The sequence below is a fragment of the Andrographis paniculata genome, unplaced genomic scaffold, assembly GCF_009805555.1.
Source record: "Andrographis paniculata isolate CXL003 unplaced genomic scaffold, ASM980555v1 Contig21END, whole genome shotgun sequence".
Lineage (NCBI taxonomy): Eukaryota > Viridiplantae > Streptophyta > Magnoliopsida > Lamiales > Acanthaceae > Andrographis > Andrographis paniculata.
This window is the reverse complement of record NW_026137502.1, coordinates 4,193,608-4,211,977: the sequence shown is the minus strand read 5'-3', so window position 1 is coordinate 4,211,977 and position 18,370 is coordinate 4,193,608. Positions and strand designations below refer to the sequence as shown.

The following is an 18,370-nucleotide window of genomic DNA, read 5'->3' as shown; positions in this document are numbered from 1 at the left end:
ACTCACAAGTAAATATACTCTTTTTGTGCTTTTAATATTTTTTCATATTTTAAATAAAATAAATTTTTAATTTGATATTTTATTATATCTTTGTCCAATTTGAAAATAATTATTAACTTTTGATACGAATTTTAAAAAATAACTATATTTTAATTATAGTGAGTATTTAAAAATAGTATAAAAATAATTTTGTCTTCACTCTTTGTTGTAAAAATAATGACTTGATTGTTAAGTATGTGTATTTGTAAAATAAAATAAAATACTTTTAAAAATATTACTTTATAATTGGATAATTCAAAATTAAAAAATATATTTTATTATAGTGAAGGAAAGAGACATAGAAGAATATTTTTTGAAATACTTACACTGAATAAAAATCCCAAAACACCAAAATTCAACCAAACACACCTTAGAAATCTGGGAAGGATTATGCATTGGATTTATGCTTCCAAGAAAATAATAAAAAAAGATATTTCTAACTACCATAATTTTAAAAATAAATATGCATGATTTTCGCCCATAATCTCCCCAATAATAAAACAACAGGTGCCTCAAAAGTCACGTGGGAACTTGTTTTTTATATTCAAAATATACTCATGGATTACAACCAATCACGTGCCAGGTGCTTTTAGACCTCCACGACAGCATTTCACAACCTCGTATATATATATAAAACCTTAAAACCCCCACTCCGCCTTAACTCCTTCACACAATCAAAATGGCCGCCGCCGCCGCCGCTGTTTCCCACGCGCCGCCTCGAGATTTGGAAGCTTCCGCCGCCTACTCTCCAATCCCCGGCGGCCCAGCTTCCTCCTCTCCGACTCCAATCAGGAAGCGCCACGTCAGCATTTTGGTTTCTTTTCTTTGCATCTTCGGTTCATTGCTCCTATTGATCTCCGGCCGTTGGTTCGTTCCTCACGTGGCCAGATTAGATCTCAACCGTCCATCTCATGATCATGATGCTACTGTGTCTCCAGCACGGCCGCTGACCGGTCAAATCTCGAGAGGGCCGTCGCAAGGCGTGTCGGAAAAAGTCTTCCGGCAACGCCGCGGCGGCGCGTCGCCGTTCTCCTGGAGCAACGTTATGCTGACGTGGCAACGGACGGCGTACCATTTTCAGCCGGAAAAAAATTGGATGAACGGTACCGTTATGTATATATATTTTTTAATTTTTATTCTTCGATAATATTATCATTATTAAGCATATTTAATTTAATTTGATTTTAAATTTTAATAAATTAATTATTATTCTTTTTTTATTTATTTTGGAAATAATGATGGTGTGATTTTGAATCTCCGGCCGGCGGCGGGCTCTGCAACAGATCCTAATGGTAAGTATTTTCTTTAACAAAAAATCTCTTACATGTTTATTTAATGCAAGATAAATTTCTTTCCTTGTATGGTTTCCTTTATTATTATTATTATTATTATTATTATTTGTTTTTATCTCATTTATTTAAAAATATAATATATATATTCAATATATATCTAATTGTTATTTTCATTTAAAAATATCTAAATTAAAGCAAAATACAAATAAAGAAAGTTTTGCTCTTTTTTTAGCTTTTTTATTTTTAACAATTTAATCTTTCAATTTCCATAAAAAATTATTAATCCAACATCTTTTATACTTGGACAATATCAAGATCTAAAATAATAATAATAACATTTTTTATATTTTTTAATGTTATATATGTATATTATATCCTCCCTCCGTCCTATTGGAAGGGTGACATTTGTTTGTTGCATATAGATTTTTGAATATTAGTATTATATTGAATTGTAGTAAAAAAAGACAAAAATACCCCTATTAGTATGATATAATATAAAAGTAATGGTATTTGTGTAATATAATGTAAATTGAAATGATATTTATTATGTTAGGTAGATAATACAATTATTAAATTAGAAAATTGTAACATTGTTTTGAGACAAACGAAAATAGAAAATGATAATCTTTCAATGGGACGGGTGGAGTATTTTATTTTTAAAAATTGTATAAAAATAAAGACTAAGGGTGCACACAGTTAAAAAAAAATAAAAATTGTTGTTAGTCATTGAATTTTAGAATTTTAAAAAGTAAGACATAAATTGAAATATACTTTTAATGTACTTAAATGTATTTTTTATAGTACAATATTTTGAATAAAATCATTAATATATTATTTCAAATAAAATTAAAAGGTAAGTACCTCTTATTTATTTGTCCCTTTATACTTTTCTCTTATAAAATAGTACTAATAATTAGTTTTGGATTGCATAAAAAAAAATGTTAAATTCTCGTGTTATGTGTATTTCATTAATTTTTATATATGACTTATAATATAAAAATTAATTATATAATATGGATACTAATTAATCAAGTAAACATTTTGTAATGTATTCCATTATCATTTTAGTTAAATGTTTTTGGTATGGTAATATTAAGGTGTGTTTCCTTGGTATATTTTTTTTATTTAGTTTTGATTTTTTATTTATTGGTTTATTCGAATGTAATATTTTATAGGAAAAAATAATATATTTTTATAAATAAATTATAAAAGCTCGGTCGATAAAGTTTAATAAGGCATCTTAATTTGTTATAATTATAAATTAAAATAAAAAATACTCAAATGCCTAACTCAACAGGATTTGGTATAATTCAATAATTTTTTTTTTTTTTAATTTAATTCATGACTTAAGAAAATTAGAATTTCAATTCAATAAAATTGAAATTGAGCAAAACAAATAAAAATAACTAAATAATACTCCATATATTTATTTAAATTCGAATGAGAACACCATAGCACCAACTTAGATAAGATTTGTAAGAATTATTGTATTTTGTATGATTAATTTATCTAAAAAATTGTAACCCAAACACCTGTAAAGCCTGTGGTCATTCTTATTAAAATCAAATAATTAGATTATTCCTATCCTAGGATTATTATTAATCAATAATTGAAGACACGTTAGCATCTGCTAATAATGAGTAATAAATAATTAAGCATGTGTTTCGATGTTGATAGTGCTGCACCATTTAAGAATGTTTTCAAAATAATATATTTTATGTATAATTTAATTGTATCGGTAATAATATATTTGTAATTTATGTAAAAATTAAAGTTACATTATTTTTTTTATAGTAATAAAAAATAAATATTTTTGAATTGTAAATACAAAATTATTAAAAAAATACTTTCAGTTGGATGGGAGAAATAATATTCGAATAATAGTATTTGGATATTATTTTTATTTATAAAGATTTTTTACCATTCTACTCTAACTTAAAATAATATATATATTTGCAAATATAATTTCTTTAAAAGAGAAATTAAATATATATTTCAATTATGATATTTTTCTATGAATAATATATAAATTTAAAAATATAAATCAATATAATATAATTAATTTATTGATTATTGCAGGTCCATTGTACCACAAAGGATGGTATCATTTCTTCTATCAGTATAGTCCGAAATCCGCCGTGTGGGGCAACATCACGTGGGGCCACGCTGTGTCACGTGATTTGATCCACTGGTTCCACCTCCCGTCCGCCATGGTCCCGGACCAATGGTACGATGCCAACGGAGTATGGACCGGGTCCGCCACCGTCCTTCCCGACGGCCGGATTGTGATGCTCTACACCGGCGACACGAACGACGTCGTTCAGGTGCAATGCTTGGCCCACCCGGCCAACTTATCCGACCCGCTTCTTCTAAAATGGGTCAAGCATTCGGGCAACCCGGTGATGGTTCCCCCGGTCGGAATCCGGAGCAAGGACTTTCGGGATCCGACCACCGCGTGGCTTAGTCCTAGTGGAGACACGTGGCGAGTTTCTATTGGCTCCAAGATTGGGAACAAAACTGGCGTTGCGCTTGTCTATGAGACAGTTGATTTTTTACGCTATGAATTGTTGGATGGGTACATGCATCGGGTTGCGGGTACGGGTATGTGGGAGTGCGTTGATTTTTACCCGGTATCGTTGACTACGGAAAATGGGTTGGATACTTCTGAAAACGGGTCGGGTGTAAAGCACGTGATGAAAGTGAGCCTAGATGATGACAAGAATGATTACTATTCGGTGGGAAGTTATGACCCGGATGGGAACAAGTGGGTGCCCGATGACCCGAATTTGGATGTGGGTATTGGGCTGAGATATGATTATGGTAAATTTTATGCATCGAAAACATTCTACGACCCGAAACGACGTCGTAGGATTTTGTTCGGTTGGATTATGGAAACTGATGCTGAAGAACTTGATATCCTTAAAGGATGGGCTTCTGTCCAGGTACGTTTGTTTTAGGTATTTTTTTATTTATTTTTGGAAAAGTAATAGCAAAAGATTTGAAATTAAGGGAGTATACAATATTTCATGAATTTATATTATAAAAAACACACAACTATATATATATATATATATAACTTGATCGTATTATTTGAGTTCGGTTCAATTTGATTTGTGCTTCGTTTAGTCTATACCTAGGACAATAGTGTTCGATCAAAAGACGAGGAAAAACATTCTACAATGGCCCGTGGAGGAAGTCGAGAGTTTAAGGTTAGACGGAAAAGAGTATAATTTGAAGCTTGAACCCGGAACAATAGTCCCTCTTGGTGTCAACTTAGGATCTCAGGTTCATGTCGATATCCTAAGTAATTATGAAATAAAAATATATCGTAATATTTATTTTCACATTAATATTATTATCTACAGTTGGATATAACCGCAACTTTCGAAGTTCATGTAAAGGCAATATCATCGGGCATCGATCAACTCCCTTATGATTGTGCCACAAGCGGCGGTGCATCTAATCGGGGAGTTTTGGGACCATTTGGTGTCGTCGTGCTTGCTGATAATGAATTATCGGAATTGACTCCGATTTATTTTTACATCGCTAGAGGATATAACAGGACACATGAAACTCATACTTGCGCTGACGGATTAAGGTGAGTTTCTTACACAAGCGATTTTTGGTTCCATACATTGTAGCATCGATTTTTCGTCTTGTCTTCACGTGTTTGCGCTCATTTAAAATGAAAGGTCATCAAAGGCGCCCGATGTTGAGAAAGTTGTTTATGGTAGCAAAGTCCCCGTGCTCGATGGCGAAAAGCTAACACTTAGATCTTTGGTACGTATATCTTTCAAATATAGTACACCCACTATCATTGATAGGATAGAATTATACTCTTCCGTCGTTCAAATTTATGTTTCTTTTTTTTTGCAAAATAACATAAAAATTTTCTGTGATTTTCGGAATTCGCTGAAAATATTTTATAATTCTAAAATTCCCAAAAAGTCAACCGATAATTTATAAAATGTTCCAAAAGATCTCTTCCATTAAGACTTAACAACGAATATATATCACCCGCCAGAAATACAACTTTTGATTAATTAACTGATATATTTGTGCGAAATTACAAAATATACCCTAGGCTGTATTAAATGTACCCTTTTCTCTTCCTCCACTTTATTTCATCGTACTATTTTGAAACTAATAGAATATTATATAATCTCATCGAATCCTTGATAGTAAAAATTTATATATATAATATATGAATTGTGAATTTTAATAAAATTGATGATTGATGTATTCAGGTGGATCACTCGATTATCGAGAGCTTTGCGCAAGGAGGGAGAACAGTGATAACTTCAAGAGTATACCCGACAAGGGCGATCGATGGTGCGGCAAGTGTATTCTTATTCAATAATGCTACGGATGCAATGGTCACGGCGTCCATCAAGATATGGAAAATGGGCTCGGCTGATCTTCGACCTTTCCCAATGGATCAACTCTAATGTTCCGTCGCTTGTTGTTTAGAATGGAATTAAATTTGAAATTAGTAAGTTATATATATATATATAATGTATGTTTTGTATTTGTACTCGGTATGTTTACTTTATATGATACTCCCTCCGTTCCTTAACGATCTATTTATTTTTTCATTTTGGTCCGTCCGATATCAAAGTATTCATTTCTTTTTTTTTTTTTTCTTAGTAATTGTACTATCTACCTAACATTATAAATATCCTTTCAATTTACAATATATTACACAAATGTCATTATCTTTATATCATACAATACTAACAAGGTTAATTTAGTCTTTTTATATTTATTTCTACTTTATCCCGAGATGGAGAGACTATAATTATTATTTATAAAATTATTCTTATGAATTACATAATCACAAGATAATATTTGCATTAATGGAATATTGGGGATATAATTATTATTTATGCTTGATATAATTTTTTATTTATATTGTTAAAATAAATTTGCACTAACTCAAAAATTGCATTATATTAAACATTAAAATAAGATGTTTATTTAAAAACAATATAATGTAAAATATACTAAAATAAAAAATACTGTAATATATGTAAGACAGAGTAAGATTCATTAGTTAACATAAAAATAGTAAATATATTTATATTTAATGAAAATTGAGAATATAATTATCTAATCTATATAGATTTTATTCTTGTAAAGTATTTTTTCTTAGCTTTTATTTATTTATTTATACAAAATATCAAGTCATGTTTCTTTTTTCACCTCATACAATATTAAAAACAAAAACATAAATTAAAATAAAATAAAAACACTTGAGAACATGCATAAAGCATCTAAAATTATTGTTCTTATTATTATTCTTATATATTTCTTTATATTATGATTCAGTTTAATTAATCACATAATTAATTATATCAGTTGCTAAAAAATAAAAAATAAATAAAAAAATAAATTATGGTGTAAGAGGAAAAAAAATCATATATATATATATATATAGTCAGTGTATAAAGCATTAATTTCGATACCATTTTTACACATAAGATAATATTGACTAGCATTTGTAACAAACTTAATGCTTGTTTTAATGAAATTTTATATAATAATCACTTTCTAAATTTAAATTAAAAGAAAAAAAAATTAAATTATTTCCGCTACAATATATCATTTATATAAAATTGATTTTTTTTATTGTCTTAAAATTTAAGATTTTACTTAGTAACAACTCGTTGAATATGTTCTACATAAAAATTAAAAAAAAAAAAGAAAAATGTAACATTTTTGGTTTAAAAGAGTGAAAGGTCTTTACACCTAATATCAATTAATTTTAATTTTAAATTAAAAGTTCAAATCCCTTCTTAATATGGTAATTTTTAGTACTATATCCTTTTGGTTAATAGATATACATTTATTTTCTTATCAAAAAAAAATAATATTTAAATAGTATATTTGATATTGGTGTGAGATTAAAAAATAATACTATCTCTATTCCACAATAAATTTTTTTTTGCACGTAAATTTCTTAATATTAATATATTGTTTTGTTAGTATAAAAATGACAAAAATGACCATATTAATATAATTTGATATAAAAGTAATGGTATTTGTGCAATATATTGTAAATTGTAAGAATATTTATTACGTTAAGTAAGTAATATAATTACTAAATTAAAAAATTGTTCATTAGATGGATAAAAAATAAAAAATAGTATATTTCTTCTGGGACGAAAAGAATAATATTTATTCCGTCTCATTTCAATTCACACGTTGACTAGTGACATGCATTTAAGATAATGAAATTTATTGAGTAAATGATAATGAATTATTATATTATTTTTTATGTGTGTGATATTGGTATTTTTAAAATTAAAACTAGCATAAATAATTAAAATATATTTTAAATATTATTTTGTATAGAATAAAATTTTATATAATAGCAGTCTAATAAAAATTATATTTATTTATGATTCATATATATTAATATAATAAAAAATATAAATATAAATAAAAATATTTATTTGTTAAAAATAATATAAAAATATAATGGTTTTGACTTTTGAATATATTATAAAATTAATTAAATTAATTTAAATTTTTAATAAATACAATTTACTAAAAATAAAATATGTCAATTAAAGTGACAAACTAAAAAGCAAATTATGAAAATTGATTTGGAACAAAGATAATATTTGCCCCTATTTTTTAGGATAATTTTTCTGCTTTTGTTATTTAATTTGATGTAATTATATTAATACAAATAAATACTCTCTCCGTCCGGCTAGAAAATATACATGTTGATGTAATTTTTCAACAAAAATAAAGTAAAATTCAAAGATATAGAAAATATCCTTAAACTTGATTAATTAGTGCCTGAGATTAGGAATCTCTAAACACTGTAGTACAGAAAATAAACTGGAAAATAAAAGACTGAAATTTAAAGTGGTGATCCCCAAATCTGACTTTGCTTTGTTGAAGTTGATTGAAGATCCCTTTTCTGACGGATTTGAATCCTTAAATAGCCTTTGAAGAAAACGGTTTGAACCACCGTCTGGTCGGTTACAGCAACCGCTGTCAACCGACCATCAAATTCTCCTCAATTGACACGTGTTACAACTTCCTTCAACCGTTCCCATCAGTCACAGAACTCAGACCTGCCTCTTACCCGACCTGCCTGTCCACTGCCAAATTTCTTTTGGCCGACTTCGTCCTTCGCCCGACCTGCTTCTTCGCCCGACCTCACTTGGCCGACCTCCGCATCAGCCGCCCTCCGTCTTTGACACTTGGCCGACCTCCGCATCAGCCGCCCTCCGTCTTTGACCGAAGACCTCCGCGTCTGTCCGTACATCTTCCTTGCCCGACCTTCCTCTTGACAGACCTCCGCGTCTGCCCGACTTCGCCTTTCACCCGACCTACGGTTTACCCGACTTGGGTACACCCCTTTTTTTTTAGACTCCGCCCGACCTTTCTTCCTTTTCCCGACTTTTATTCTGCCCGACCTCCAGACCTTTTGGCTTTCATTCAGACCCTACCCAGAATCCTACTGCCACTTACTATTATTATTATTTTTTTGTGCTTAACAATAAGCCTCCTCCTCAAGACTCCTAAACATCAGGAGTTTGCAGGCCGGCATCCGAGGCTACGTCAGCCTCAGATCCGACCTCCATCCTTCGAGGCTACGTTGGACCCGACCTCCATTTATCGCGGAATGGTGCTGGCCTGGACGTTGGTCGATCTTGCACTAACATTGCTTCAGCATCTCCCCCCTGACGAAAGTCATGGTTATTTTCTGTAAAAAAGGATTCTAACCTTCTTGCCGTGGATGCTAAACTGGCCAGATCTTGAAAGTCGTGGGCTGTCAGGGCCTCGCGAAGTCCGGTATGCATGTTCCTGACCACCAAATTGGTCAGTTCGCTTTCATTGATCATCGTAGGACATCGTCCCTTCATCAATCGCATCCTCTCTATGAATTGGTAGCTGGTCTCTTCCGGCATCTGCGTGATCTCCAGAAGGTCTATCAGTGAGACTGTCAGCAGAGGATTAAAGAACCTTGCATGAAAATCTGCCTCTAAATCTTCCCAAGTTTGCAACTGTCCAGGCGGCAGACTGACATACCAAGAAAAAGCTGTTCTTGTGAGCGACAACCCAAACAATTGTAACTTGTGAAACGGATTGTTGCCTACTTCTCCCAATTGAGCCGTGAAGCGACCCACATGCTCAATGGTAGAGGCTCCGTCTTCTCCCGAAAAAGAATAGAAGTCTGGTGGCCTATAATTTCTCGGGAGAGGATGATCGTTAATGATCCTTTCTGGAAATGGCCTCTGATAAACCGGCCTGTTCACCGTTTGCGGATTCATTCCGAAATGCACCCGCAGAACTTGAGCAATATCCTCCGGATCTACTCTGGGTGGAATATGGTCGAACACTGGAATGTGATCGTGAGTCTGACCTCCCAATCTTTCTTCTCTGGAGAAGGCTGGTTCGGCTGGGATGGGATTATGAGTCTGTCCCTCCAACCTTTCTTCTCTAGAGAAGGCTGGTTCGGTTGGAATGGGATTATGAGTCTGTCCTCCTAATCTCTCGTTCGGCTGGGTATTATCAACCCTCGGTCCCAAAGGAACATTATCTGGGAAAGTTAGAGGAATCTTCCCCATATCTGTTCGGTTGAAAGTTGTGACGCTTGGAAACGTACTGTCAACGTATGATGGTTCTGCAAACGTTGATCCTGAGAAAGTCGCCTGAAAACGAGAAGGTGACACGGCTGGAAGCATGTTTGGATACAGGGTGAATCTGGAGAATGCCTGATCCAACATGTTTTGCATTAGATTTTGTTGTTCACGCAACATGTTCGTTTGTTGCTCACGCAACATATTCTGCATAACTAAAGTATGCTGGTTGTTCATTTGTTGAACATAAGACCACCAATCAGTTGGTGGTTGTGGGTTTTCCCCGGCATTTGGCACAATAGGTGGTGGAACGGATTCTCCCGCCGGTGCCGAAGATGATTGCGGTTGTGAACCTGCCATATGGACCCTTCCGATGATTCGGCCGGATCTAAGACGTATGAAATTATCGCCGGAATTGGAATGAGCAATTGTGTCTTGCTCCCACTGTGGTCGCCAATTTGTTGATGTAATTTTTCAACAAAAATAAAGTAAAATTCAAAGATATAGAAAATATCCTTAAACTTGATTAATTAGTGCCTGAGATTAGGAATCTCTAAACACTGTAGTACATAAAATAAACTGGAAAATAAAAGACTGAAATTTAAAGTGGTGATCCCCAAATCTGACTTTGCTTTGTTGAAGTTGATTGAAGATCCCTTTTCTGACGGATTTGAATCCTTAAATAGCCTTTGAAGAAAACGGTTTGAACCACCGTCTGGTCGGTTACAGCAACCGCTGTCAACCGACCATCAAATTCTCCTCAATTGACACGTGTTACAACTTCCTTCAACCGTTCCCATCAGTCACAGAACTCAGACATGCCTCTTACCCGACCTGCCTGTCCACTGCCAAATTTCTTTTGGCTGACTTCGTCCTTCGCCCGACCTGCTTCTTCGCCCGACCTCACTTGGCCGACCTCCGCATCAGCCGCCCTCCGTCTTTGACACTTGGCCGACCTCCGCATCAGCCGCCCTCCGTCTTTGACCGAAGACCTCCGCGTCTGTCCGTACATCTTCCTTGCCCGACCTTCCTCTTGACAGACCTCCGCGTCTGCCCGACTTCGCCTTTCACCCGACCTACGGTTTACCCGACTTGGGTACACCCCTTTTTTTTTAGACTCCGCCCGACCTTTCTTCCTTTTCCCGACCTTTATTCTGCCCGACCTCCAGACCTTTTGGCTTTCGTTCAGACCCTACCCAGAATCCTACTGCCACTTACTATTATTATTATTTTTTTGTGCTTAACAATACATATTTCTATTTTGGAATGTCCAATTACAAAGTAAATATTTCATTAAATACCTCACTATTTTCCGCAAATACCCTTACTTTACATGACATCGTTACTTTTATACCAAAGAGAAAAAAAATAAAATTATCATTATAATATTATATATTTTTACTAATCAATAAATTATTATTATTTTCTATAAATCTTTTTAAAAACCTCAAATGAGTAATTTCGTACAAAATGGAGTAGAGAGAAGAACATCGCAAAACGTTTGCCTATATATAAACCAAAAAAATAAAACGATACTTCTTTTGAATAAATAAAAATTCATTTTCCAGCTAAGGATTTGGACCGGTTTAACAAGTAATCGGAAAAAAAGTCCGGTTTGAACAGATAGTATTTAAACGCAGCATTTGGGGCGAATCGGATTTGCGTAAGAGACAACACAGCGACTGCGTCGCTTTGCCTGCACTGCTGCTGCTGGACGACGTTCCGCGTTTTGCTATAGGATTTTGGATTTGCGGAAGGAATCTGGTTTGTAGCTTGGCAATACGGTGGAGAATTTTGGCATAGGTGTGCGGTTTCATGTGAAGGTCGGACGGACGGACGGACGGACGGAGAGGTGATTGGTTGCGAGTGCTGAGGTTTTTTTGGAATTTAATGTTATGGAGGATAGTTAATCGCGTGCAGTTTTTTGCTATTTTTGGTTGATTTGCTGTGTGTGTTGATGATGATGATAATGATGTGCTTTTGGATTTAATAGGTGATGTTGATGGGGAAGTTTGGATTGGTGTACTGGATTTGCGTTGCTTTGGTGGTGGAAGTGTGTTTGTGTGCCGATCGTTCTTATGTGTTGGAGTTCTCTTACGCTACGGTTTCTCCGCTTGGTGTTCCTCAACAGGTGAAATGATGGTTTTCGTGGTTTAGATTGGAATTTATTTTTATTTATAATTGTTGTTTCGGTTTTCTAGATTGTCGTTTATTTTTGGTTTGTTTGGTGCGAATGAGTCACGACGTTTTGGTTTCTGGTTGAATTGAGGAGTTCCTGTGATTTTTATTGTTGTTTACGTATATAGATTTCATCTGCTTTCGCGTCGGCGGAATATTGGTATTTTCAAATTCTGGATTGTATTTGGCGATGGAAGATAGCGTCTGCGGCGTCGTTTTATTGCTTCATTTCGTTTCCCTTCTTCTTGTTCGTTTTATGAGGCCATCGATGTATTTTCTCTGTATTCTTCGCGGGTTTTGATTGATTAAAGTAATAAAAAATTACTGCTTAAATTCTAGGATCGTATGGATGCATTTTGCAATGCCATTTCAATTTCCGTAAGCTCCATAAACTACTGTGTTTATATCTGAAATTTATGAGAAATAGATTTCGAACGTTTTCTAGGGTTTACATTTGTGATTTACTATTAAAAAATAAGGTTTAGATTCCAAGTTTTAAATAGAAAATAAATAGTAGATGTGATTATTTGAATAAAAGATATTCTTGGATTTGATGTTTTGAATAGAAAATAAGCATGAAGAGTATAGTATGCATGTTTTTAGTAAAAATATTTAACTGTAAGATAACAAGATAGAAACATAAACAATCTCAATCTTCGTATTATGTTACATTAAAATAGTGCATGGCACTCTTTAAAATATGAAAATACAATCCATTTCATTTCTGTATTGCTTTATGTCCAAAGCTTGATGTTAATTCAAACTGATTATGTCATTTTGTAGGTGATTGCTGTCAATAAAGAGTTTCCAGGTCCTGTTCTTAATGTCACAACCAATGACAATGTTTATGTCAATGTCAAGAATCATATAGATGAGAGTCTCCTGGTCACCTGGTAGGCTCTATAGTCCAACTCCATTTTTTTTTTTTTGTAAAGTTAGCCTGTGTTCACTCTTTCTTCATAGCTTCTTTAAGCATTTGATCTATTGATGCAAATTTGATTGTAGGCCGGGTGTGCAGATGCGTAGATCATCTTGGCAAGATGGACTTCGGGGCACAAATTGTCCCATCCCGCCGAGGTGGAACTGGACCTATCAATTTCAGGTCAAAGATCAGATCGGCACCTTCTTTTACTTCCCATCGCTGGGCTTGCAACGAGCTTCTGGTGGCTTTGGTTCGTTTATTATCACGCCCCGTGATGTTATTCCACTTCCTTTTAATCCTCCTTTCGGGGATTTCGTCATCTTTATTGGGGATTGGTATACTCGCAGCTATAAGGTATTAGTTTATGATACAGAGTCTGGTTATTGATTATGGAGCAATCTGTTTGCCTGATTAGTGTCATGCATTTGAACATTAGGATCTTCGGAGTGCACTCGACAATGGAGAAGATTTAGGAATGCCGGATGGAGTTCTCATCAATGGAAAAGGACCTTACAGATACAACACCTCTGTTCCTGCTGACATTAAGTATGAAACTATAAATGTCGATCCTGGTAAAGTTCTTAAATCCATTGAATTTTCTCATAAGATCCCTTCTTTCATTCTAACTTATTGTTCGTCGTAAGCTATATCTTCTTATATACATTCTTCATATGCTTCGAATTCAGGCAAAACTTACCGTCTTCGCGTCCACAACGTTGGATCCTCCACTTGTTTGAATTTTCGAATTCAGAACCACAGTTTGGTTCTAGTTGAGACGGAGGGATACTACACTACTCAGCAGACCTACACAAGCATGGACATCTGCGTCGGACAGTCTTACACATTTCTCGTTTCCATGGACCAGAATGCAACGAGCGATTACTACATTGTTGCCAGTGCGCGCTTCGTGAATCAAACAGTTTGGCAAAGAGTAACCGGTGTAGCCATCTTGCATTATTCAAACTCACAAGGACCAGCCACCGGCCCCCTCCCTGCCCCTCCCGACGATTTTTACTACCAATCATATTCCATGAACCAGGCCTTGTCCATCAGGTGAGCAACCACTGATCTTATCCACATCTTCTTTTCCAGCTGAACATCGATTTTTCAATTCGTGTTTCAGGCAAAATGTTTCTGCTAGCGGAGCTCGTCCTAATCCGCAGGGCTCCTTCCGATACGGCACAGTCAATGTAACAGAAGTTTATGTGCTGAGGAGCCTCCCACCGGTGATGATTGCCGGAAAAATAAGATCAACATTCAACGGTTTATCCTTCGCCAACCCTGAAACTCCGATGAGGCTCGCAGATGTTTTCAACGTGAAGGGTGATTACAAACTCGATTTCCCAGCTAAGCCCAGGGACGCGCCGCCTATCAGAGACACGTCCATCATCAACGCTACATACAAGGAATTCGTAGAGATCGTGCTGCAGAACAACGACACAGTTGTGCAGACATTTCACTTGGATGGCCACTCGTTCTTCGTTGTCGGGTACCCCTTTCGAAACCAACAACCATTTCATCTTCTTAGAGCTAAACAATCACATTTCGCTTATAATTAACGATAAAAACAGAATGGGATACGGCGAATGGAGCGAGAACAGCCGCGGCTCATACAACAAATGGGATGCAATAGCCCGCTCTACTGTCCAGGTAGAAAACGATAACACAATAGCTCAGATGTTCAAGATTTGCTCGATATCTAACAACATTGTGCCACAGGTTTACGCCGGTGGCTGGACTGCAGTCTACGCCTATTTAGACAACGTTGGCGTGTGGAACCTCAGGACAGAGAACCTCGACAGGTGGCATCGCGGACAAGAAACATACCTGAAGATCGTCAATCCAGAAGACCGCGACAACTCTACAGAATTACCTGTTCCCGACAATGCTCTCTACTGCGGCGCAGTCGCCCACCTGCAGAAGTACACTACACAACACATCGATCACACGTCCTTAATTTGATCCGTCCCGACACGCTAACTTATATATATACAATATTTGCAGGCCTCAGAAGGGTTTAGCATCCTCCATTGTTGATGCAAGCTCACCATTCCATACTGCTGTTCTTCTGGTAATCATCTCTTCTACATTCCTTTCCATAATACTATGGTAGCTTTCTTTTAAGGTATGTTATGGTAGGTAGATATATATTTATACTTGGATGAGCTTTTCAAGATGTTTGTGATAAGTTATATTTATTATGTGTGGTGACATTTTGTGTGGCTTAAAATATTTAGTGTTGGGTTAATACATTTATATATTTATTTGTGATTATTTTTCACATTTATTTGGATAAATTTGTAAAGAAAATAGTAAATATTAATATAATATGTATCTGTGAAATACTAATGACTTTTCAAGTTAATGGATTATGCTATCTGTTTTGTGACGAATTTTTAATTGTTTAATAGTAATTTACTAATTTGGTCAAATCAAAATAATGCTTATTTGATCTTTACTAGCACCCTATCGGCAGCCTAAATATAAGGGCTAGTTTCGGGCTCTGATTTGTCTCACTTAACATGTAAAATATAGACAAGATAATATATATTTTCATTTAATACAATGCACGTGGTACTATTTGAAATATATCTCATTAGTTCGAATTTGTAAGTATGTTTAAAATTAATGTGTGTATTATGATAATTATTGTTAATTCATATGTTTTATTATATTAACATGAAACGTGTTAACATAATACAAAGATAATAGATAATTTATAATACAGTCTCATGCAATAGTTTTAAATAAAGGCATATACATATGTATTGATTGAGATTAATGAACACCATCAACATTTATAATCAATATTCCCATCTGCTGCAAGGTTATCATTTGATTTTTGTGTCATTGTATTTGATATTAAAAATATTGTTATATTTGAATAATTTATTATAAAAATATGATTGTATTGGTATTATAAAAGACTAATAAATATATATATATATTTTTTTTTCTCTGGTACTAGATTTTGATATAATAATTAATATTCAACCTTACAGCAGGACAAAGAGAGTATTATAATTTATTTAAAATAATTTATGTGCTCAGTATAAAATATTATTTAAACAAAATCTGATTAAATAAGTTCAACACCAACTATTATACTTAACATCAAATTTTCTCGATACACTTCTATATATATATATATATATATATCTAAACAATACCATTATTATTTTACTTAAAAATCGATTTCTAGTGAGGCATTTCCTATTCTTGTGCGGAGATGCACGAACGACCTTTATCGCATTGACTGACACAACCAAGTACCTTGTCCACATCTTTTTCAGTGATACCTGTATTGTGTTAAAACAAAACTAATTTAAAAGTAATTACGTTATCCATCTTATTTATAAACAAAATATAGAAAACTCCTATTATAAATTAGGTAAAATATCTTACTTTGAGAAAATATATCTTTGCAACTTTCATCAATACATTGCTTGCATATGTGAATGTCGTCTGTTAAAAGAATATGAAAAAATTTGCATCGCAATGCACACACAGCCATACATGCTCCTTGGCCCGAAGGCACAAATAGGCAAGCGGGAAATGCACAATGCTTAAAGCATTTTTTAAAACTCGCTGACACTTGACTCGAAAACAATAGTGCCATGACTATCATTGTAGTCATTAGTTGAATATTTTTTGTCGTAGTCATGGCTTTGAACTTCTAATAAATCTTCTAATTTATTTTGTGTTTTGTATTTTTTGAAATAAACTTGTGAAAGAGGTAGATTATTTATACTAAAAGTATTGAAGAATTAAGAGTAAGTAAATTAATTAGATGTATTTGGTATGGATTTTGTGAGTTATATATATATATATATATATAGGTTTTAAGAATATATAAAATTTGCTCAGAATAATTTTGAAAGTAATTTTACTTTCTTTTTTTTTTTAAAAAAAAAAAAATACATTGATAAAGCAAATGCATTTACTAAAATTATAAATAATATTGGTTGTTCTTTGATTTGAAATAAAATGTTAATTTTAGTTTTTATTTAAATAATATTTTTATATGATATTTTTGTGAAAGAAAATAGTGTATGTTTATTAAAATTTGTGCAAATTGAACAATATTAGTTTTGATTTTAAATGTTAAACAAATAAACCATATATATATATATATAGATTTATATAAAAAAAATGTAATTGTTTATAAAAGTTTTAAAAAATATTTAGGCAATATACGATATTTTAAGAATTTTTATTGCAATTATTATAAATTTATGTGCAATTACTTAAATACAATTTGTATGTAAAAAATACACTGTACACAGATTATAGTGATATATTCTATTTGTTAAATCTCTATGTATTATTCCTTGTCTCATGTAATATGAGTGTATTATCGTAGACACGGAGATTTAGGTAAAGTATATTTAGTAAGTAATTAAGAAATGTATTAGTAAAAATAATTATAGATTAAGATTAAGATAACTAAATAGTTTAATTAAGATTAAAAAAATTATATTTTAAATTTTAAAATATGATTAAAGTGTATAATTAATTTTCCAAAAAAGGAAATGATAAATTACGTGGGACAAACGAAAATAGAAAATAGGGACAAATTATGTGAGATAGATGGAGTATTTGTAATTTGGAATATCTTAAAATAATTAAACAAAAATTATTGACAAAAGACTAAAAAAAATTGCTGCAGTTACTTTTGCATCAGCCGAATGAGTAAATATGCACTGTTCGATCATGTCCTTGTTAGGTCATAGGGTTATTATTTGACAAGATTAATTCCATAAATTCACATTTACTAATTTATATTTGAATTTTGTTAGAATATGTAGAATAATGTGTTATTATTTTGAGTAAATTTTTGCTAAATTATAATTGTTTGTAAAAGTTTATAATTGTATTTATGCAATATATGAAATTTTAAAAAAAAATATTACAATTATTATAAATTTATGTGCTATTACTTAAATACAATTTGTATGCATAAAATAATTCCTTCATCCCAAATAAAAGGGGCATTTTGGGATTTTACGATAGATTTAAAAATAATCGTATTTTATTAGTTAGTGAAAATATGTAAGAATTTTTATATTTTTACTATTTGACTTTAAGTATAAAGTAATTGTATGTGTAATGGTATATTTATAATTTAAAAGGTGTCATGCAGGAAGTATATTTTAAAAATACTTCTATACCTATTTATATTATTACACAAGTTATTTGAATATTATTTTTTCTACATATTAATCTATATATTTATATGTTGTCTCAAATTATTTACTTCAATTAAATATCAATATGTTATTTTTATTAACTATAAATATATATAATTATCACTTAATTTAATAAATATATCAAGATTA

At 32.7% G+C, this 18,370-nt stretch overlaps 2 protein-coding genes across 3 annotated transcripts; both read left to right on the top strand.

The window, feature by feature from the left end:
- Positions 1–718: 718 nt before the first annotated feature.
- LOC127245059 (acid beta-fructofuranosidase-like) lies at positions 719–5,779 on the top strand. The gene is made up of 7 exons (XM_051265704.1): positions 719–1,142; positions 1,323–1,331; positions 3,411–4,273; positions 4,458–4,616; positions 4,697–4,929; positions 5,024–5,111; positions 5,579–5,779. The coding sequence occupies exons 1-7, from the start codon at positions 719–721 to the stop codon at positions 5,777–5,779; spliced, it is 1,977 nt and encodes a 658-aa protein (XP_051121661.1).
- Positions 5,780–11,615: 5,836 nt separating this feature from the next.
- On the top strand, positions 11,616–15,267 carry LOC127244930 (monocopper oxidase-like protein SKS1). 2 transcript variants are annotated; one of them, XM_051265527.1, is made up of 10 exons: positions 11,616–11,783; positions 11,925–12,062; positions 12,893–13,002; positions 13,115–13,385; positions 13,468–13,603; positions 13,718–14,084; positions 14,155–14,520; positions 14,603–14,681; positions 14,751–14,953; positions 15,036–15,267. In XM_051265527.1, the coding sequence occupies exons 2-10, from the start codon at positions 11,928–11,930 to the stop codon at positions 15,142–15,144; spliced, it is 1,776 nt and encodes a 591-aa protein (XP_051121484.1). In that variant the 5' UTR covers positions 11,616–11,783; positions 11,925–11,927; the 3' UTR covers positions 15,145–15,267. The 2 variants fall into 2 exon arrangements, with proteins under 2 accessions (XP_051121484.1, XP_051121485.1); XM_051265528.1 differs by having other exon boundaries at positions 11,616–11,805.
- Positions 15,268–18,370: the final 3,103 nt, after the last annotated feature.